The 22955-nt window shown below is 39.0% G+C and overlaps 1 protein-coding gene across 1 annotated transcript in view; it reads left to right on the top strand.

Annotated features, from left to right (window-relative positions):
* Positions 1-22955, top strand: part of LOC137621001 (mucin-2-like) — a 121766-nt gene that overhangs the window by 66869 nt on the left and 31942 nt on the right. Inside the window, exon 3 of the mRNA XM_068351441.1 lies at positions 21827-21940. Coding sequence (XP_068207542.1) covers positions 21827-21940 — 114 coding nt within the window. The remainder of the gene's footprint in view (positions 1-21826; positions 21941-22955) is intronic.

Raw genomic sequence — 22955 nt, 5'->3', positions numbered from 1 at the left:
CCTCTGGTGGGGCTCGATGGCTCCTGTCCCCTCTGGTGGGGCTCGATGGCTCCTGCCCCCTCTGGTGGGGCTCGATGGCTCCTGTCCCCTCTGGTGGGGCTCGATGGCTCCTGTCCCCTCTGGTGGGGCTCGATGGCTCCTGTCCCCTCTGGTGGGGCTCGATGGCTCCTGTCCCCTCTGGTGGGGCTCGATGGCTCCTGTCCCCTCTGGTGGGGCTCGATGGCTCCTGTCCCCTCTGGTGGGGCTCGATGGCTCCTGTCCCCTCTGGTGGGGCTCGATGGCTCCTGTCCCCTCTGGTGGGGCTCGATGGCTCCTGTCCCCTCTGGTGGGGCTCGATGGCTCCTGTCCCCTCTGGTGGGGCTCGATGGCTCCTGTCCCCTCTGGTGGGGCTCGATGGCTCCTGTCCCCTCTGGTGGGGCTCGATGGCTCCTGTCCCCTCTGGTGGGGCTCTCATAGCCCCTACATTTGTGACCGGATTGATTAAAGGTCTTGAGTTCTTAATGCCAGATATTCAGAACTCTTCATACCAAATTGTACAGTTACCTGTCTTCAGTTCATCGATCCAATGACGGTGAGGAAATGGACAAAAGAGGCCCCTTCCTCCCCCTTCACCTTCAGGTTTTCAGGATCACGATAGGAGTACTAAAAATAAAACTTAAAGGGCAACTGAAGGCCAGGCATAAAAAAATAGTTTGCACTATCTAGATCAATAAGTATTGAAAGTGTGGCTGGCAAGCTCTCTCTAGGTCTCAGATTCTCAAATTAGAAAAAAAAAATGTTTAAGAAATCCAAATAAAGTCTCGTGCAATGGAATAACCGTGGATTTAATTCAAATAGAGCAAGTTTGGGTTCTGTTGAAAGAACATATATTTGCAATCTGTATACAGGAGACTAAATTGGGAGATCTTACTCCCAGTTTAGGTTATGATTTTTCATTTTATAGGTCTCCACCCCTAATAGGTGCTTGTGCTCAGCGAGGCACAGGCATAATAATTTGCAAGTCTCTTAATCACAGAATTGTTCACCTGAATTCTGTGTTGCAGGCTTATGCAATTCAAATCCATTTACTGACAAATGGATCACGATTTGTTCACTTTAACCTTGATCCAACATTAGAAAATAGACTTCAGGATGCAGATGGTAATCCTCGTCAGCTAGAATTAAATGACTTACAGTTCTTAATAAAACAACTTCCTCAACCCTTCATATTGATGGGGGACTTTAATGCCAAACACACCCTATGGGTAAAACGACGTTGTGATCGATGGGGTTTGATAGTAGAAAAACTGCTTGACATGAATGACATCACTTTAATGAATGATGGTTCCTCTACAAGACATGTTTACCACAGTTCTGATTCAGCAATAGACCTCACTATTTGCTCTTCATCTTTGAGGTTAGATTACCAATGGACAGTAGACCAAAATGATCATGGCAGTGATCATTGGACCATTCACTTAAGTATGTAAAAAATATACAATCTCCATGTTGACCCAAATGGAAGGTTGGGGTAGCTGACTGGGGATTATTTAATAAATCCCCCTGAAATTTATCGAAAGAAAAATGAATTCCAGCGTTCAATACAAGCATACGAGTATTTAGTGAGCATGTTGTGTGGGGCCATGCTCTTCATACCTCAAACATCGGGTAAACCTCAATGTCCTGTAGTTCCTTGGTGGAATGATGCCAGTGCTTTGATGCGAAGATAGCAAGAACTTGCTACAAGAGATATCATAGATAGCCTTGTTTCGCCAATAAAATAACATACAGAAGAGCTCTTGCTCTTGATAAAATCAAAAGAAAACTTAAGCAGGCAAGTAGAGAATCATTTATTAAATACACAAGTGAATTGAAATGTAATTCCCCCTCTCATTATTCTGGAATAGAATCCGAAAGTTGCAAGGGAAATTTTGTCCATCTCCCTTGTCTATATTGAAAATTGATGGTCTCTCTATATCTGATCCTGGAGAAGTAGCCGAAGAGTTCGGTAGGCATTTTTCAAATATATTTAGTGCCCTAAGCTATCCTGCAGCATTCAGGGATATTAGAAATGGTACTACGGTTGTTCTCTCCTGTTAGTAAAAATTTAGTCACAATCTTCCTTTTACCTTAGAAGAATTGGATAATGCAATTTCATTGTCTTCCCCAACATCTCCTGGGAAGATATTTTATACTCCATGATTTTCAATCTACCAAAAAGTACAAAAAAATTTCTTAGATATTTTAAATAGTTTGGGACTTCATGAACTTCCCTTAAGTCCTATTATAAAACCATTAAAGGATTCGTACCTCCCAAAAAATCATATGCCAATTGCTCTTACTAGTTGTCGGCAAGATTTGAGTGGTCAATAATTGACTAGTGTGGTATTTGGAATCAAAGAATCTTTTTATCAAACAGGAAGTTTGGTTTTAGGAAAAATAGAAATACCAATGACCCTTTGATGCTCCTCTCTCGAAGTCCAGAATGCCTTTGCCATGCAAAACCAGACCATTGCAGTGTTCTTTGACCTAGAAAAGGTCTACGATACTACCTGGCGAGGGGGTATCCTTAAGCAACTCTTTGATTGGGGTATTGTGGGTAATATGTTTCATTTGTATTAAAGATTTTTTGTCTGATAGGTACTTGAGTGAGAATTAGCTCGCTTATTTCATCAGCTTATCCTCAAGAAGGATTGCTTCAGGGAAGCATTCTTACTCCAACGCTTTTCAATGTAGCTATTAATGGTCTACTTGAACAAGTTCCTGTTGGGGTGCATAGTCTAGCTTTTGCTGATGACTGTGCAGTAGTGTAGTAAATCATCAGCAGTTGAAGCATGTCATATAATCCAGACTGCTATTAATGCTGCTACATCTTGGGCCAGTGCTACTGGGTTCAAATTTTCTCCAGAAATAAACTAAAGCCATACATTTTTTGTCGACTGAGAAGAATGGAAGAGATTCCTACGTTGTTTTTAAATTATTCCATTTTACCACCCTCTTAATGAGAGAATGCCTTGATGAAGTCATTGAGCTTCAGCACAGCATTTCATTCCCGTGCTGAAACTTGGTGACGGGCAAGAGGGCTCTCGAACTTGGGGAAATTGCTCCCCCATTTCGAATCTAAATTTCTCTTTTACCTTTTTCTTTTTCTCAATATTACTTCGACCTTATCCTAATTCCACAAACTTTCTTTAGTCTTGCTTTCCAAACTCTGAGAAAAATTTCCCTCATTATGTGTGTGTATATATTATGTACATATATTATTTTTTGTTTTTCTTTTCTCCTATGGCTTGGATGTTTTTACATCCATTGTAGCCCCGGCGGGGATGTTCATACATCCTTTATTGCTGCCTGCTTTGATGAGTGTGAGGAGGTATCACGGTTGGGAGGTGTTTGCATTCAAAGCTATATGTGAGAGTATTGGATGATTTCAGCCATCCCGAAGATGGTTTGGACCTTTTTGGCGGAACTATTCTCAAGTGTTGGGTCTTCGTAATCCAGGGGGGATCCAATGCTTGGGGTAGGACTCTCGGCTTTTGGCCGGAAGCCAGTCATTATAGATATGGGGAGGATGATTCCATAATTTCTTGGTCTCAGTCCTAACCGGCGGGTTCAGCTTACACCTGTGCCTCTATATCTGTTTTGATGCTATCCTTCGGGTAGGGTATGGAGTGGACCATCTGGGAAGTATACTCTCATTGTGCCGATAGTGGAGAGTGCAAATTTCCTTTCAGACGTGTGATGGCCTAACATTCTCGAGCAGGTACATCAAACTAAGTCTTTTCTCTCTCTTTAGTATAATGGATTCTTTAAGGAACGAACCCCCATCCCCTGGATACGCTGACTCTCCCCCGGCACTGTTGACGACCTCTGCTAATGTGCTACTGATATTTCTAAATCAAGTAATTTGGGTAACATGAGGAAACTTCGAATCCTCCATGTTACACAAATTTCAATAGAAACAAATTATGATGATCTATGTAAAGCATTTGAATGCTATGGATGCATAAAAGAAATAAGGATGAAACTTGAAGCTGAAACTTGGGATGCATGGATATCTTATAGTAGTTATGACGAAGCAATTAGTGCAATAAGTAATTTGAATAATATTAAAATTAATAACTTGAATGTCGCGGCTGCTCTCTGCGATAAGGTACCAAAAGATTTAGAATTGTACAGGCCTGCCGATTGGTTGGAAAAACTCAGATTTAGTCATGCTCTCCCAGAGAAATCCAAAACCACCGATGTGGCTTATAGCTGAATCAAAGGGGGTTACAGGGAATTATTTTAAAATATGCAAATTGATTCAGAAAGTAGGAACTATTGCACCAGGCGATATCTCGTTTCGGAAAAAAGTTTCCTTATCCATGCCAAATCCAGTACACAGTCTGTAATATTGTCCAATATGAAAATAAGTAATGATGACATTAAGTTAGATGTCAAACCCCACCTAAATTTTAGCTACGGAAGGGCCGTAGTTTTTAACGGAGATCTATATGATTTTACAGAGGAGGAGATACTGGCCATGTGTCCATTTGTAAAAGTCCCAGGTACATCAATGACAATCCTTACGTTCCAGGATGCTGATGTACCTTTTCATATTATTATCGAGAACGAAAGGATTAAAGCAAGACCCTTCAAGCAGAAGCCATTGCAATGCTTTAATTTTTTTAAATTTGGGCACCCGTCCAAAGTTTGCAAAAATGAGAAGATGTGTGGTATTTGCTCCAAATCTTACCATGGAGAGTGTGCACTTGGAGCCAGGTGTTTAAATTGCAGCTCGAATCACAAATCCATAGACAAGATCTGCGAGCTATATAAGTTGGAGGAAGCTGCCCTCAACAAATCAAACTTAGAACACATAAGTGTGACCCATGCCAAAAGACTATTAAATAAATCAAATACATATGCTAAGGCATTAAAATCAAACCAACCTAGCACTGCCAATAGCTCAAAAAAAAGTATATCTGACAAAATGTCAAATAACGAGGTAACCATATCACCTCCTGAGGCTTTACCACGGTGTATAAACACTAGGTCATTGCCCATTGCTGTACAGCCTTCAGCCGCCATTACAAAAAGTAATACAAACCTCTCTCAGGCCATGTCCTTGCCTGATCTGATGGAGGTTCCACTTAAGACTAACTTACCTGATGCACCTGTTGTGGGAAAGGTGCAAAAACCTCGAATCCCACCATCTATTAATCGCAAGAGAGAGAGACCTCCATCTCTCTCTCCACCCTCCATTAGAAACATTAAGGTTATGACATCAAATAAATTTGATGTTTTGTCTGTTGTTTCTAATGAACCAGAAGATGGACTGAATAAATCAGAAATTCAAGTTGAGGTCCACCATCCACCTCAACAAATAGATAAAAAGAATACAAAAAAAAAAACACAAATGTAAAACCCAACATAACAAGACCACCTCTGAAGAAACCTACTGGTAATAATGTTAAATTAAAAACTGCTAATGGGAAGACCTCATCCAAGATGTCTTCCAGAAATAATCCATAGTTTTCTCCTCCATTTTGCAATGGAATTGTCAGGGTTTGAGGGCGAAATATGAAGAACTTCAGCTCCTAATTCATGAGCATTCCCCCATAATTGTATGTCTACAGGAAAGTATGCTTGATTCTAACACTCCTAGTCCTCGAGAGTGTGTTAGCTATTGAACACCATATAATCAACAAGCAGGGAGCCATGGCGGAAGTCTCGTGTACATTCGTCGATGTTCCCCAAATACCCATGTCTATACGTACAACCCTGCAGGCAGTTGTTGTACAAATTGATATAGGGAGAAAATATACAATATGCCCTCTGTACTTACCTCCAAATGATAATATTTTATATGATGATTTAGCAGAGGTCATTCAACAACTCCCTCAACCTTTTCTCTTACTGGGAGATATGAATGGTAGACATCCTTTATGGGGTGATGTTTTGGCCAACACAAGGGGCAATATTATCTCATCAATTGTGGAGAATGAGGATGTGGGACTCCTTAATACAGGAGAGCCCACACACTTTCATGTTCAGACAGGTACTTTGTCATGCATTGACCTTTCAATTGCAAGCTCTAACTGCCTTCTTGATTTTGATTGGAGGACATTAGATGATTGGCATACTAGTGACCATGCACTAATCATTATAAACACCAACAAGGGTCCGCCTTTGCAAAGATCGCCACGTTGGAATCTAGACAAGGCAGACTGGGTTAAATTTTCCGAGCTAAGTGAAATCGAAGGCAGAGCAGAACAGTTTGAAAGTATTGATGATGCCAAAGACCTACTGAATGGAACTCTTCATACAGCAGGAGTCAATTCAATTCCCAAAACAACAGGGTTATTCAAACGACGACCAGTCCCGTGGTGGTCTTCAGAACTAACTGCACTCCACAGAGCCACAAGAAGATCTCTAACACGATTGCGTAGACGCAGAACTGATGAGAATTTAAATATGTACAAGAAATATAGAGCACAGTTCAGTCGTGCCATGAAAGAAGCAAGGCGCCAGTCATGGATGTCTTCCCCCCAGATGCTGAAGCCTTGATGAGGATGGGGGGGCTTGGGGATTAGCAGCTGGGTTCTAATGAACAGTGGAAACCACTTCCCATTGGACCACGGTGCCCAGCTGTCGATCCAACTAAATCAGTCAGCACTTTCTCTTTTACTTTTGATTATTTCTTTTTTCTCCCATCTCTTCCTTTTGGGCTCTATATCATTGACGACTTTGGCATGTTCGATTTTACTTTGGATGCTGCTTTGGATTTGGCAGTGTGTGGGATGGACTGCATTCCATCTCAACCTGTGCCAATTTAGACGCCATCACCCTCTGGCAGACCCCATTGGGTGCAGACCAAGTCTGTTGAGAGTCGGGCTCCAGTGATCCGGTTTTAAGTCGCCCATATTTGCGGGTAATGGGTGACGCCAGGCATTGGAGTCGACGGTGGGAGTGGCTAACTACCCCCACTGACCACCTTAAGAGAGGCAGCCCCTCTCTAATAGAGGACTGGTCCCCGCTGAAGCCTCTTCTCGTGTTGGGCCACATGGGATAGGAGGACTGACATCCGATAAGAGGTGGATAACCCGGCTTGCTCACAACCAAAAACCCTCTTAATGAGAGAATGCCTTGATGAAGTCACTGAGCTTCAGCATGGCATTTCATTCCCGTGCTGAATCTTGGTGACGGGCAAGAGGGCTCTCGAACTTGGGGAATTTGCTCCCCCAGTTCGAATCTAAATTTCTCTCTTTATATCTTTTTCTTCCCCTTTATATTGCTTCAACCTTCTCCTAATATTATAAACTTTCTGTCATGATGCTGTCCCAACCCTATGAGTAAAATTTTCCATATGTATGTGTATATTTTTACATATATGTATGTTTATTATGTTTTTTTTTTTTCTTTTTTTTTTCCCTCTTTATGGCATGGATGTTTCTACATCTGTTATTGCCACTTGGGCGGATGTTTCTGCATCCGGTATTGCTGCCTGCTTTGATGAATGTGAAAGGTGTCACGGTTGGGAGGTGTTTGTGCTCAAAGCTATATGTGAGTGTATTGGATGATCTCAGCCATCCCGAAGATGGTTTGGACCTTTTTGGCGGAACTATTCTCAAGTGTTGGGTCTTCGGAATCCAGGGGGATCCAATGCTTGGGATAGGACTCTCGGCTTCTGGCCGGAAGCCCGTCATTACAGATATGGGGAGGAAGATTCCATAGTTTCTTGGTCTCAGTCCTAACAGGCGGGTTCAGCTTACACCTGTGCCTCTATATCTGTTTTGATGCTATCCTTCGGGTAGGGTATGGAGTGGACCATCTGGGAAGTATACTCTCACTGTGCTGGTAGTGGAGAGTGCAAATTTCCTTCCCAACATGTGATGCCTTAATGTTCTCAAGCAGGTAAATCAAACTATTCAAAAAATCACTTATTCTTTTTCATGATGGATTCTTGTGAGAATGACCCCACCTCCCCTGGATATGCTGACTCGCCCCCGGCACTGTTGACGACCTCTGGCAATTCATTTAAAGAAAACTGACGACGTAGGAACTAAAAAGGACTGTTCTTTAAACATTCGGAAAAAGGGTAATTTGGGCAACACAGGAAAACAAAGTCCTGCACGTTACCCAAATCCCTTTAGAAGCTAATTATGATGTGCTACATAAAATATTTGAGTGTTACGGATCAATAAAAGAAATTAGAATGAAACTTCAAGATGATAATTGGGAATCTTGGTTATCATTTAATTGTCATGAGGAAGCATTTAATGCAAGCTGTAACATTGTAGATATTAAAGTAGGTAATATGAGTGTTAAGGGTGCTCTGTGTGATGGGGCACCTAAAGATCTGGATGTCTACAGACCAGCAGACTGGGCTGATAAAGATATAGAGGCAGATATTCCATCCCAAAGAAAGCCAAAACCACCAATGTGGCTTCTTGCTAAATCTGTAGGAGGTACGGAAAATTATTTCAAGATATGCAAATTTCTTCAGAGGAAGGTAGGTACGATCGCACCTGGAGATTTATCTCGATTCGGGAAGAAAAGTTTCTTGATAAAGGCCAAGTCATACACACAGTCTGTTATACTGTCTAATTTGAAGACAGTAAATGATGATATAAAATTGGACATCAAACCCCATCTAAACTTTAGCTATGGAAGGGGAGTGGTTTTTAATAGGGATCTGTATGAATTTACTGAAGAGGAGATATTGGCCATGTGTCCTCTATCAGTGTGGAAAGTACACAAAGTACCTGGAACATCAATGATTGTTCTTACTTTCCAGGATGCTGATGTACCTTTCCACATAGACATAGAAAACGAAAGGATCAGAGTTCAACCTTTTAAGCAGAAGCCACTGCAATGTTATAATTGCTTTAAATTTGGACATCCTTCCAAAGTTTGCAATAATGAAAAAATTTGTAATACTTGCTCCAATATTTACCATGGGGATTGTACACTTGAGGCAAGGTGCTTAAACTGCAACTCTTAATCATAAATCTAATGATAGGAGCTGCCAGTTTTATAAGTTAGAAGAGGCTGCCCTCAATAAATCAATTATTGAACATGTAAGCGTGGGGCATGCCATGAGATTATTAAATAAATCTAATACTTATGCAGAGACATTAAAAACAGGAGAAAAAGTTCCTCGGGAATCATCTCACCCACCTACTACTGTAGGTAGTTCTCGAAAAAGGAATTCACCATCTATTGATAAAGTGCTGCATAAGACAAGAACATCTCCTCCTAAAGATTTATCATTGAGTATCAACCAAAAGACATTGCCCACCACTATCAAACCGTTGTCCCCCATTTCAAAGGATAGTACTAACTTCTCCCAGGCCATATCCTTGCCTGATTTAATGGAGATTCCACCTGACGCCAAGTTATCAGGTGTACCTGTAGTGGGGAAGGTACAAAAACCTGGTAACTCACAACCTACTAATCGTAAAAGAGAGAGACCTCCATCTCTCTCACCCCTTTCCATAAGAAATACTAGAATTATGACATCAAATAAATATGATGTTTTGTCTGTTGATGTTGCCGATCAACCAGAAGATAATTTAGATAAATCAGAAATTCAAGTTGAGGTCCACCATCCCCCTCAACAAATAGATAAAAAAGATACAAAGAAAAACACCAACGTAAAACCCAACATAACAAGACCACCTCTGAAGAAACCTACTGGTAATAATGTTACATTGAAAACTGCTAATGGGAAGACCTCATCCAAGATGTCTTCCAGAAATAATCCATAGTTTTCTCCTCCATTTTGCAATGGAACTGTCAGAGTATGAGGGCGAAATATGAAGAACTTAAGCTCCTAATTCATGAGCATTCCCCCATAATTGTATGTCTATAGGAAAGTATGCTTGATTCTAACACTCCTAGTCCTCGAGAGTATGTTAGCTATAGAACACCATATAATCAACAAGCAGGGAGCCATGGCGGAAGTCTCGTGTACATTCGTCGATGTTCCCCAAATACCCATGTCTATACGTACAACCCTGCAGGCAGTTGTTGTACAAATTGATATAGGGAGATAATATACAATATGCTCTCTGTACTTACCTCCAAATGATAATATTTTATATGATGATTTAGCAGAGGTCATTCAACAACTCCCTCAACCTTTTCTTTTACTGGGAGATATGAATGGTAGACATCCTTTATGGGGTGATATTTTAGCAAACACAAGGGGCAATATTATCTCATCAATTGTGGAGAATGAGGATGTGGGACTCCTTAATACAGGAGAGCCCACACACTTCCATGTTCAGACAGGTACTTTGTCATGCATTGACCTTTCAATTGCAAGCTCAAACTGCCTTCTTGATTTTGATTGGAGGACATTAGATGATTGGCATACTAGTGATCATGCACCAATCATTATAAACACCAACAAGGGTCCGCCTTTGCAAAGATCGCCACGTTGGAATCTAGACAAAGCAGACTGGGTTAAATTTTCCGAGCTAAGCGAAATCGAAGGGAGAGCAGAACAGTTTGAAAGCGTTGATGATGCCATAGACCTACTGAATGGAACTCTTCATACAGCAGGAGTCAATTCAATTCCCAAAACAACAGGGTTATTCAAACGACGACCAGTCCCATGGTGGTCTTCAGAACTAACTGCACTCCACAGAGCCACAAGAAGATCTCTTAACACGATTGCGTAGACGCAGAACTGATGATAATTTAACTGTACAAGAAATGTAGAGCACAGTTCCGTCGTGCCATGAAAGAAGCAAGGCGCCAGTCATGGATGTCTTTTGTTTCCTCCATTAACAGTAGAACACCACCATCTTCTGTGTGGAGGAAAGTAAAAAAGATAGCTGGCAAATTCACCCCCAACCCACCACCAGTGTTGAAGGTGAATGGCCAGTATGTAACTGAAGCAAATGAAGTTAGCAATGCCCTGGCTAATCATTTTTCAAATGTATCCAGCAAGTGGGAAGGAGCCCCTGGTCACCAGTTTAGGAGCACTGAAGAGTCGTATAATTCTCCTTTCACTGTAAGAGAATTTGATTCCGCACTTGCTCATTGCAACGATACAGCCCCTGGACCCGATGGAATTCCATATGCAATGATTAGACATGTACATTTTAATACAAAGCTATTTATTTTAAGCATTATTAATAGAATATGGCATGATCATAGTTACCCAAGTGTTTGGGAACTAGCCATTATTTTAGCATTTTTAAAACCCGGTAAAGACAAGTTGTTAGCAGCAAACTATCGTCCTATTGCATTGACATCTTGTTTATGTAAAATCATGGAGAAGATGGTCAATGCAAGGCTGATATGGTACCTTGAAAAGAAAGGTATTTTATCACCGATTCAATGTGGATTCCGAAAAATGCACTCAACGACTGATGTGTTGATACGACTTGAGTCTTCTATTTGTGAAGCCTTTGCTTCCAAACAGCACCATGTTACAGTATTTTTTGACCTTGAAAAGGCATATGATACCACATGGAGATATGGTATTCTTAAAACCATTCATGAATTGGGATTGAGAAGAGAGCTGCCACTAATTATTCAGGCATTTCTTTCACGTAGAGTTTTTCAAGTGAGAGTTGGGGAAACTCTATCAGAGAGTAAGTGCCAGGAAGGAGGAGTTCCTCAGGGTAGTGTGCTGAGTGTAACCCTTTTTGCACTAGCAATTAATGGGATATCCTCAGCCATTCCCCAGGATGTTCTCTCAACATTATTTGTGGATGATCTCTCAATATCATTTGCTGGCACTAGAATGGCAATGGTTGAGAGAAAAATCCAACTCTATCGATAAAATTATCCAGTGGGCTGACATGAATGGATTTAAGTTCTCGACAAGTAAAACAACCATTGTCCATTTTTGTCGTATCCGGGGAGTACATCCAGACCCGGATATATACATTAAAGGTCAACGGATACCATGTGTATCGGAAACCAAATTTTTAGGTTTGATATTTGACTGTAGACTTACATGGGTTTCTCACCTAAAAGAGCTAAAAGCTAAATGTGTTGAAGCTCTTAATATCTTAAAAGTATTGTCCCATACATCATGGGGGGCAGACCGCAATACTATTTTAAAATTATACAAGGCCTTGATTTTTTCCAAAATTAGTTATGGTTGTGAGGTATATTCTTCAGCCACCCCAAGCCGGTTAAAAGTATTAGATTCGATACATCATGCAGGTATTAGATTGTCTACTGGAGCTTTTAAAACCTCGCCTATCCCAAGTCTCCTTGTTGATGCTGGAGAGTTACCTCTAGACCTTTACCGAATGTCTTCCATTCTTCGGTATTGGTTTAGATTGCAAAGACTCCCTAACTCTCTAGCCTTTCAGACTGCAAGCCTTGTAAGACACTCATCATACTTTGAGTTGCACCCAAAATCTCCTCAACCATATGGCTTTCGGGTGAAACGATTATTAAATAGTCTGGATATAATTAGAAATAAGGTACTTCCATTCAAGGTATCATCAACGCCTCCATGGTATCATCAACGCCTCCATGGAAGTTACCAGAGATATCTTTTTGTAAATATTTTATTGGAGATAAGAAGAATATGTCAGACATAGAAGCCAGGTCTCTTTTTAATGAACATGTTAAAGAACATAGAGGAACAACTTTTATCTATACTGATGGCTCCAAATCTGATGCTGGCGTTGGATTTGGAGTACATAGTAATGGTTTTAATTGTAGAGGTGCACTTCCTCTGACCGCTTCCATATTTACTGCCGAACTGTATGGCATATTAACCGCTATTGAGAAAATAGCGTTGGAGAAGGAAGGTAATTTTACAATTTTTAGTGATGCAAGGAGTGTCCTACAAGCTATGGAAGTTTTTAATTCTAATAACCCTCTAGTTTTAAAGATTTTAGAATGGCTTTAACTTATTGGACGGAGAGGTATAACAGTTCAATTTTGTTGGGTTCCAGCACATGTAGGTGTGTGTGGGAATGAGAAGGCAGATTCACTGGCTAAGGAGGCTGCATCCGAGTTGCTGCCAAGAAGGTATCCCATTCCCTGTAATGATCTCTTACCTGACATCAAGAAATTGGTTTGCAATAAATGGCAACAGCAATGGGATAGTCAAGATGACAATAAAATGAGGGAAGTAACAAATGACATATCTCCTTGGAGGTATAATATGATGCCCCGAAAATGGGAGAAGTCTCTTTGTCGTCTCCGTATTGGTCACACTCGGTTGACACATGAGTTTCTGCTGAAGGGCCAACACCAACCGTATTGTGACAACTGTTTAGTACCTCTAACAGTAAGGCATTTGTTGACCGAATGCCCCAATTATAACATCTTGCGGAATAGATATTTGTTTGAGGCTCGAGGTGAGGGTGGCAGGTTCATCCTTGCCAAGATTCTTGGAAATGATGTGTCCTACCATGCAAGTGGCATTTTTAGATTTCTTTCAGAAGCAGGTCTTCTGAAAAATATTTAACTTTTATGACATTCAATTTTTATGATTTTAATTGAATACTCTTTTTTTATTTTATTTAATTTTTTGCTTTTGTATACATAAAGTAAATGTTACCGGCGTCAATGACCTTAGATGTCAGGATGCCTGAAAACTTTTAAATCATTCATTCATTCATTCCATTTTACCATACGAAGATAGCATAAAGTACCTTGGTGTTTTATTTGATAAGAAATTAACTTTCTCAAAATCATATTGAGGTGGTATATGTGAAACTTAGACTTAACATCCTTAAAGTTGTCTGCTTTCAACTGGGGAGCTGATAGTAAATGCCTGTTTAGGATATACCAGGCATTGTGCCTAAGTAAAATAGATTATGGATGTCAGATATATGGATTTGCATGCAAAAACCACTTTAGAAAAACTTTTAGTTCATAACATGGCTTTAAGAATTTCACAGTTGCGTATAGGACATCACCTGTAGATAGTTTATACGTGGATTCAGGGATTCCTCCCCTTTTTATTCGTTAGGAAGAGTTGGGTTTGAGGTATGTCTCGTGTTCTTACCTCTAAACTCGACCCAAATTTTAAATTCGTAAAGCAATCCGTTGATAGAGCACCAACTAGGACTAGAAGTAAGGCTAGAAGCCTCGGCTATTGACGTGGGATTACTTTCCCCTACAGTGGCTGAAATTACCTCTTCCAAATATCCTCCTTGGAATAGGGGTAAGATGGAGATTTGTCCGGTTATGAATAGTAAAAAGAACAGCTCAGCTGAGCAGTTAAAGGACTAGTTTCCTATCTCGTTCTTCCGAGCATGATGATGATTATCACATTTATACAGATGGTTCCAAGAGTTCTGATGGTGTGGTTTGCTCAGTGACAACTGAAAATATGATTAAAATAGGCTTCTGTCAAGTTCCTCTATTTTTACGGCAGAACTGTGAGTTTTGACTGCATTGAAATTGATTTTTTATTTTTCTAATAAAATTTTTACCATTTCTACCGACACATTGAATGTTTTATTAACATTAAGAAATTTAGTCCTTGCCATCATTTGGTGCAAGAGATGCAAGATTGGTTTTCTATTTTAGTGAATAGAAAGCATTTTACGATTAAGTTTTGCTGGGTTCCGTCCCATGTTGGAGCAGTCATTGCAGCTAAGGCTGCAACTAGGCTTAATCCCATTTCCAGCATGGGTGTCCCAGTATCAGATTTTAAAAGTAGTATTAGGTTTTATTGTAGAGACAAGTGGCAGGCCCACTGGTATGATTTGAATAATAATTCTAAATTAGTCAATTAGGCCTTTTATCCAGCCATGGTCGCATTTACAGGTGGACAGAAGATCTAGCATTGTTTTAACATGTTTACGTATAGAGCGCACACATACTTGTAGGTATCTGATGGCAAATGGGGCGGATAGGCTGGCTCCTCGCTGCTCTGCTTGCCAAGTAGATATAACCGTTGAACATATTTTAGTGTCCTGTCCTGTTTTTAGATGTCAACATAGAAAAAGTAATTCAATCACTGTCCCTTGGGGAAATTGTAGGCGAGACTACAGGTTGTACAGTTTTTAAAAGAAATTGGTATATTTTTGAGTTGTAGATCTATGGTTTTATTGTGATTTTAAATCTTAACTTGTTGGTTTTATTGTGATTTTGAATTTTAATCTGTTGTATAGATTTAATTCAATTGTTTTACTTTTATTTATATACTTATATTCCATTCTAAAAGATATATATGTGCTGAATGGCCTTGCGGCTCTGGCGTTTGGCTTCGGGCCATAAATTTCATAAATCAATCGATCCAACCCATCTATTACTGCCAGTATTCCACAAAAAAGAAATTCTCCATCTTCTGATAAAATGCTGCATGATAGGGCATGAATATCACTCCTATGGATTTGCCCATTTATTAAACCTTTGTCCCCCATTACAAAGGATAATACTAACTTCTCAGGCTTTATCTTTGCCTGATTTGATGGAGGTTTCACGAAAATTAACAGGTGCACATGTTGTGGGGAAAACTCCAGAACCTGAAAAATCCTCAATTTTTCATAGGAATAGAGCGAGACCTCCATCTCTCTCGCCCCCATCCATCAAAAAATCCAAAGTTATATCAAATATATGATAGATATGATGTGCTGTCTGTTGATTTTTTCAGATCAACTAGAAGACTACTTGAATCAATCAACAATTGAAGTTGTGGTACATCATCCCCCTCAAGAATTATTATTGCTAAGCTACAACCCAAGTTGAAAAAACAGGATGCTATAAGCCCAGGGGATCCAACAGGGAAAATAGCCCAGTGAGGAAAGGAACCAAGGAAAAATTAGATTTATTTTAGGAACAGTAAATTATAATTATATCTTATACGAACTATACAAACTTAACAAAACAAGAGAAAGAAAAATAAGATAGACTAGTGTGCCCGAATGTACTCTCTAGCAAGAGAACTCTAACCGAAGATAGTGAAAGACCATGGTACAGAGGCTATGGCACTACCCAAAACTAGAGAACAATGGTTTGATTTTGGGAGTGTCCTTTTCCTAGAAGAGCTGCTTACCATAGCTAGTGTGTCTTCTACCCTTTCCGAGAGGAAAGTAACCACTGAACAATTACAGGGCAGTAATTCCTTGGGTGGAAAATTGTTTGGCAACAGTGTTGTCAGATGTATGAGGACAGAGGAGAATATGTAAAGAATAGGCCAGACTATTTGGTGTGTGTAGGCAAAGGGAAAATTAACCGTAACATGAGTAAAGGATTCAATGTACTGTAGTACTGTCTGGCTTGTAAAAGGACCCCATAACACTAGCGGTAATATCTCAACGGGTGGCAGGTACCCTGGCCAACTTACTACCTCATAGATTTAGTAAAAAGAACATTGAAAAGGTTAATATAAAACCTAATTTAGCAAGACCCCTCACTTAAGGAACCTACAGGAAATAGTCAAATCAAAAACTGTCAACGGGAAGACCCCTTCCAAGATGTCTTCCAGAAAATAACCCATTGTTTTCCCCTCCATTTTGCAATGGAATTTTCAGAGATTAAGGGCCAAATATGAAGAAATTAAGCAACTTATTCATGAGCACTCCCCTATATTTGTATGTCTACAGGAGAGCAAGCATGATGTTAATAGCTATAGGACACCATACGATCAACAAACGGGGGAGCTATTGTGGAAGTCTTGCTTACGTTTGCTTGATGTTACCCAAATATCTTTACCAATTTGTACCCATCTGCAGGCGTACAAACTGATAAGGGAGAAAACTCAATTTGCTCTTTATTTGTCTCCTAATGACATCTCGTATAATGATTTGTAGAGGGGATTTAACAACTCTGCAACCTTTCCTCTTGTTTGGGGATTTTAATAGAAGACATCCTTAATGGGGTGATTGTTTTAGCAAACACAAAGGATGATATTAGATCATAAATTGTGGAAAAAGAAGTCGGACTACTTGATACCGAGCCCGCGCACTTGTATGTTCAGACAGGTACCTTGTCGTGCATTGACCTATCAATCGCTAGCTCTAATTGCCTTCTTGATTTTGATTGAAGGACATTAGATGATTGGCATACTAGTGATCATGCACCAATCATTACAAACTCCAATAGTAGCCCATCTTTACAGAGATTGCCTGGTAGTCTTCAGAACTATACTGCTCAGAGCCACAAGTAGGTCTTTAACTGGATTGCTCAGACGTCGTATCGAGGAGAATTTATATAAAAGAAATGCAGAGCACAATTCCTTCGTGCCATAAAAAAACTAGGCACCAGTCTTGTGCGTCTTAACTTAATTTTCCCTGTTGGAGCCCCCTGGGCTTATAGCATTCTGATTTTCCAACTAGGGTTGTAGCTTAGCAATTAATAATAATAATTATTAACAGAACACCACCACCCCATTTTCCGTGTGGTATATAGATAGCGGGCAATTTCACCCCAAACCCACAACCACTGAGGTTAGCAATGCTGTGGATGTATTTCTCAAATGTATCCTGTAAGTGTGAAGCAGCTCCTTGTCCTCTATGTTGGAGCTTTGAAGAAAAGAAAATTTTGAATTTTGCAACAGGAAGGAAAGTGATTTTCTTTTACTGAAAGAGAATTTGATTCCGCAGTTACGTGTAATGATACTGCCCCGTGGACCTAATGGAATTTGTATACAATGATTAAACATATACCTGATAATACCAAGGTATTTACTTTAACCATTATTAACAGAATGACATGATCTTAGTGAGTGTGTTTGGGAACTAGCCATTCTTTTAGCCTTTTTAAAACCCAGTAAGGATGTTTTTATTTGCAAACTATCGACCATTTGCATTGACATTTTGTTTATATAAGATCATGGAGAAGATGGTCAATGCAAGACTGATATGGTACCTGGAGAAGATGGGCATTTCATCACCATTGTCAATTTAGAATAATGCACTCGACCACTGGTGTGATGAGACTGGAATCCTCTATTTGTGAAGCTTTTGTATCCAGTCTTTTATTTCTTATTTTTCTTTAATACCTTGAAAAGGCATAAGATATTGCATGGGGATATGGTATAATTAAAACCAGGGCTGGGGAGTCTTGAGTCGAGGAGTCAAGAGTCGAGGCCAATTTATGGACTAGAGGAGTCGGAGTCAGTAAAATTCCACCGACTCACTCCTCAAAAATGAAATCTTTGCGCTGGAGAAATATTCTCTTTTGGTATCCTAAGTCACATTTTTTCAAAGTCTCTCCAAAAAAAGTTTCATATTACCCACCGTTTTCTTTAACACTATCGAATAAAGGCAGTCACTGGGAAACCCATAGCTCCTGCCATCTCTCATCCATAACCATAAGCCAAACCAAAACAATATTATACTTGCGATCAGCTGTTCTCTCCACGCACGAGTCTCTGGACATAAAGTTCATTTCATGATTAATTCTTCATTTAATCACCATTAACCATTAAAAGGTGGTAGTTACTGATTCATAGTTTTATACAGCACGTATATGAATTATTTTAGAATTAAGTCGTTTATATGTAGACATCTCGAAATGACGGGCGTTATCATTACAATTTCGTGTAACCTAGGAAAAGCTGAATCCAAGAAATTACGTGAAATGTTTTCAATAAAGCAATTACTTGCTAGGCTAGTAATGATGAAATGCTCTTTTGACTAATAGGCAACATAAAATAAGAAAATTATATAAATATTTATTTCTTATTTTTTTTTAAATTGGAGTTTGTCGGTTCTAAAAAATTATGGGAGTTGGAGTCTGAGTTGGATGTTCAGAGTCCCGACTCCCCAGCCCTGTTTAAAACCATATATAAATTGGGATTAAGAGGAGAGCTACCATTGTTCATTCAATCATTTATTTCACAGAATTTAAGTTAGAATGGGGGATATTCTATCAGAGGAAATGTCAGGAAGAGGGAGTTTCCCAGAGTAGTGTGCTAAGTGTAATCCTATTTGCACCAGCCATTAATGGGATATCCTTAGTCATTCCCAAAGATACTCAAAAAATTTATAGATCTCGATCATTTGCTGGAGCTAGAGTGGTAATGGCTGAGCGAAAACTGCAACTTTTAAATTGATTATCCAGTGGGCTGATATGAATGGATTTAAGTTTTCGACAAGCAAAACTGTTGTCATCCACATCTGTCTTGTCTGGGGAGTACATTCAGACCGGATATATAAATTAAAGGTGAATGGATCCTATGTGTAAGTGAAGCTATATATTTTTGCATTGGTATTTATAATTGCATGTAGGCTAGAAAGGGTTCCTTACTGAAGCCTTGAAAGTAAAATGTCTTTAGGCTCTGAATCTTTTAAGTTTTTTGGTCCCATACATCTTGGGGGCAGACCGCAAACCTAAATTTTTTCAAAAATTAGTTATGGGTTTGAAATATACTCCTCAGCCACCCCAAGTTGATTAAAAGTTTTGGATTCTATACATCATGCTGGTATCATATTGTCCACAGGAGTCTTTAGAACTTCGCCTATCCCAAGCTTCCTTGTTAACGTTGGAGAGGTACCTTTAGATCTTTACTGAAAGTCTTCTATTGTTCAGTATTGGTTTAGGTTGCAAAGACACACTAATTCTTTAGCTTGTCAGACTGCAAACCTTGTAAGACATTACAAATAATTAAAGTTGCACCGAAAATCTCCTCAAGCTTATGGTTTCCATGTGAAAACATTTAGTCAAGATATAGGTAAAAATAAAGTGCTCCCATATAGGATATCAACCCCTCCATGGAAATTACTGGACATCTCTTTTTGTATATATTTCATTGGTATAAAAAATAACATGACTTGACTTAGAGGCTTGGTTGCTCTTTTATGGATCATGTTGAACACAGGGAATTACCTTTATATACTGATTGCTCTAAATCTGATGCAAGCATTGGATTTGGAGTATATAGTCATGCTTTTATTTGTAGAGGTGCACTTTTTTACCATCCTCTAAATTTACTGCCAAATTATATGGCCTACTAACCGCTATTGAGAGGATAGTGTTAAAGGACGAGGACAATTTTACCAATTTTAGGGATGCAATAATTGTCCTACAAGGTTTAGAAGTTTTTAATTCCAATAATCCTTTGGTTTAAAAATTTTAGGGGCTTTTAATTATTGGCATGAAATGTAAAACAGTTCGGTTTTGTTGGGTTCTGGCACACTTAGGTGTGTCTGGAAATGAGAAGGCAGGTTCACTGGCAAAAATGCTGCAGCCCAGTTGCTCCCAAGAAGGTATCCCATTTCTTATAATGATTTCTTAACTTCAGTCAATGAATATATTTGATACTTGGCAACAGTATTGTCATGGTTTAATTGAAAGTAAGATGGACGTATAACGGGATGCCCTGAAAGTGGGGGACTAATTTTTTGTCCCCGCATTGGTCACACTCGGATGACTCGTGAGTTTTGCTTTCTGGCCAACATCAACCATATTGACTTGACAGTGAGGCATTTGTTAACTGAATGCCCCACTTAAAGCACAGAAAGACATGTTTGAGGCTCGAGGTGAGGATGGGAGGTTCATCCTTGCCAAGATTCTTTGACATATCTTACAATGCTAGCAACATTTTTAGATTTTCAGAAGCAGGTCATCTAAAAGATTTAATTTTCTAACGACATCTTTGCTTCTATGGCTTTAATTGAATTTCCTTTTACTCTTTATTTATAATAAACGATATCACCATTAAATGACTTTCAATGTCAGGATCCAGAAAAGAGCCTCAACGCGTATGTAAATAGGCTCAGTTTTGCTCATCTGAAATAGAAATATTTTCAATGAAAACACATTAGGATTTGGCAGGGGAAGTGAAGCCCCCAACCCTTTAAAACCACTAAAAAGATGAATGGGCTCACAGCACAATTAGCCACTTGTCCAAAATATCACACAGCAAAGTACATATAACCACATTGATTACCAAGTTATAGGTTATAGGAGCACTACTAAAGTGAGCGCATCCATTCATAAAATAGAATGGTATTTACTTTATGTGGTAATCTCTATCTGCAATACCCATTTTAGCATTTTATTTCAAACTTTGATTGGAAGGAATTGTATTTTGTTCAAAAGTTTTGTGATAATGGGCAGGAAGTTTACACACACTTTTATTATATAGCACTTTAGTGGTGAAGGGAGGATAAACTGAGACTTACTTGGCCTCAAAAGTACTTAAAGAATCTAACTGAAGAGACAATAAGGTCAAAATTCTTTTAATCAATGCCAATTATATACAGAATGGTCTAAGTCAGATAGTAGGTTTGATAGTGCAGTCGTTCATATAAATGTCATATACAGCCATACTTCTTAAACTGTAAACTTATTTACTAAACTGACAGCCCAATAGCTGCTTTGAACCCAGTTTTTCATTGTATTCAACAAAGTTTTGCAATGTACTGATTCTGAGATCACTTAGAGTAAATGACTTTTATATTTTGTCATGTAAAGTCCCTCACTCTATTGAGAATGCATTGTAGAATTATCTGTTTGAGAAGCAACATTTTCCAGTCGATTTGTAATTTTTATTAAAAAGAAAAGGGAAAGTCATACCTTAGATCCTATATTTTAAGAAAAATGGAGGAGATTTGGTTTTTTTATTATTGCTAAACTTCAAAGTACAGTTCAAGAATACCAAGAGTTTGATTAAATTTGTTATCCATCTTGTATGTCTGCAGTTAAAATTAAAACTTCCATAATGGGATACCCATTTCTTTAAAGATTGATTCATTTTGACTTTTTATATATTATATCAAAGCATTTTGAGAAATTTAGTCCATAATCTCAGCAGGATTTCTTAGAACTTTCGCTGGGATGCAAGGGCTTTATTAAAGAAAGATTATGGTATAAAATGTTAATGCAAGATTTATGTTTGGGATGATTAAAATAAAAATCTTTCCTACTGTTTTCATATTTCAATATTTAAAATTTCAAAGTGATCCTTTCATTGCAGGTTGTGAATTTGATGGAAAGTTGTATTCGGACTGCTCAGAGTTGACAGGCTATTGCTTGCCATTGATGTGCAATAAAGGGCTGTGGATTCCGACTGGGAATGTTGAAGCGTGTTGTAAGTATTTCTGAGGTAAAGCTGTTTGAATTAGGATGCTTGTCCTGATTGTAAATTATTGGCTGCTATTATTAGTTCTATGCACCTCCATAATGATCATATTGCTCCCCTCTAAAGGGCTTATATCAACATTTAGCCCGAAACTGAAAATTTCTTGTATTTTCTCTCAAGCTTATGTCCTTGCTAGAGCATTGAGGCAAGCTAGCAACTAATGGCAATAACCCTGTAATGGGTACAATGTACAGACTTTTTATTTTAACGTGTGGTCGATGAGTGAACACTTTGCTTCTGCCTGACTGTGGAGGTTGTAATATTTAGGTTAGTGATTATAAGGATGTCCTCTCCTGGTTATATTTATCAACTCCTCTGTATATTGTTCAGGGGTGTTGTATCTTGGCAATAAAGATCGTCATTCTCTTTACAGTGGATGGTCCATATTGGTATTTGTATTATCGTTGTTATGAATGCAAAGGCTTTACTGTATATAATTTGGTTATGTATATTAATATTAAAAGCTCCAACTGTAGAAGAAATCTAATAGTTCAAGGGAACATCTAAAGACTTGGCTTGTTGGTTTTAGTGGGAATTTTGTCATTTCAGCCTTTAAAAAGCTCTAAGACTTTCATAGTTATGAAATTCTTACTCTGGTCATATTTGGCTGTTTTTTAGTTCATAAAGGTAAGTGTCTTTGGGCCTTGAAAAATATTTTTCATAATCTGCCCAAGGCAGTGTCAAACCCTAACCAAACTCTTTTTACCCAATGGTTTGAGTGCACCAATTAGTGAGCGTTTTGATGGTATGCAGCACATGGCGAGCACCATATTTACTTTAGGTCCTTCTACTGTGAAACCCCTCACTAATTCGAAATTTGATCTATTCTTTTTGACCACTGGATTCATTTTGACCACTGGATTGAGTCGAAGACTGGTTGTGTGGATCCTAATTTAACTCCGCTTGCTAAATTAAGAACTCGTGAGAAACCACTTCATATATAAATGTGGTTCCTGTGGAATTT

This window comes from Palaemon carinicauda, chromosome 27 (genome assembly GCF_036898095.1).
Source record: "Palaemon carinicauda isolate YSFRI2023 chromosome 27, ASM3689809v2, whole genome shotgun sequence".
Lineage (NCBI taxonomy): Eukaryota > Metazoa > Arthropoda > Malacostraca > Decapoda > Palaemonidae > Palaemon > Palaemon carinicauda.
This window is presented reverse-complemented; position numbering and strand designations above follow the sequence as displayed.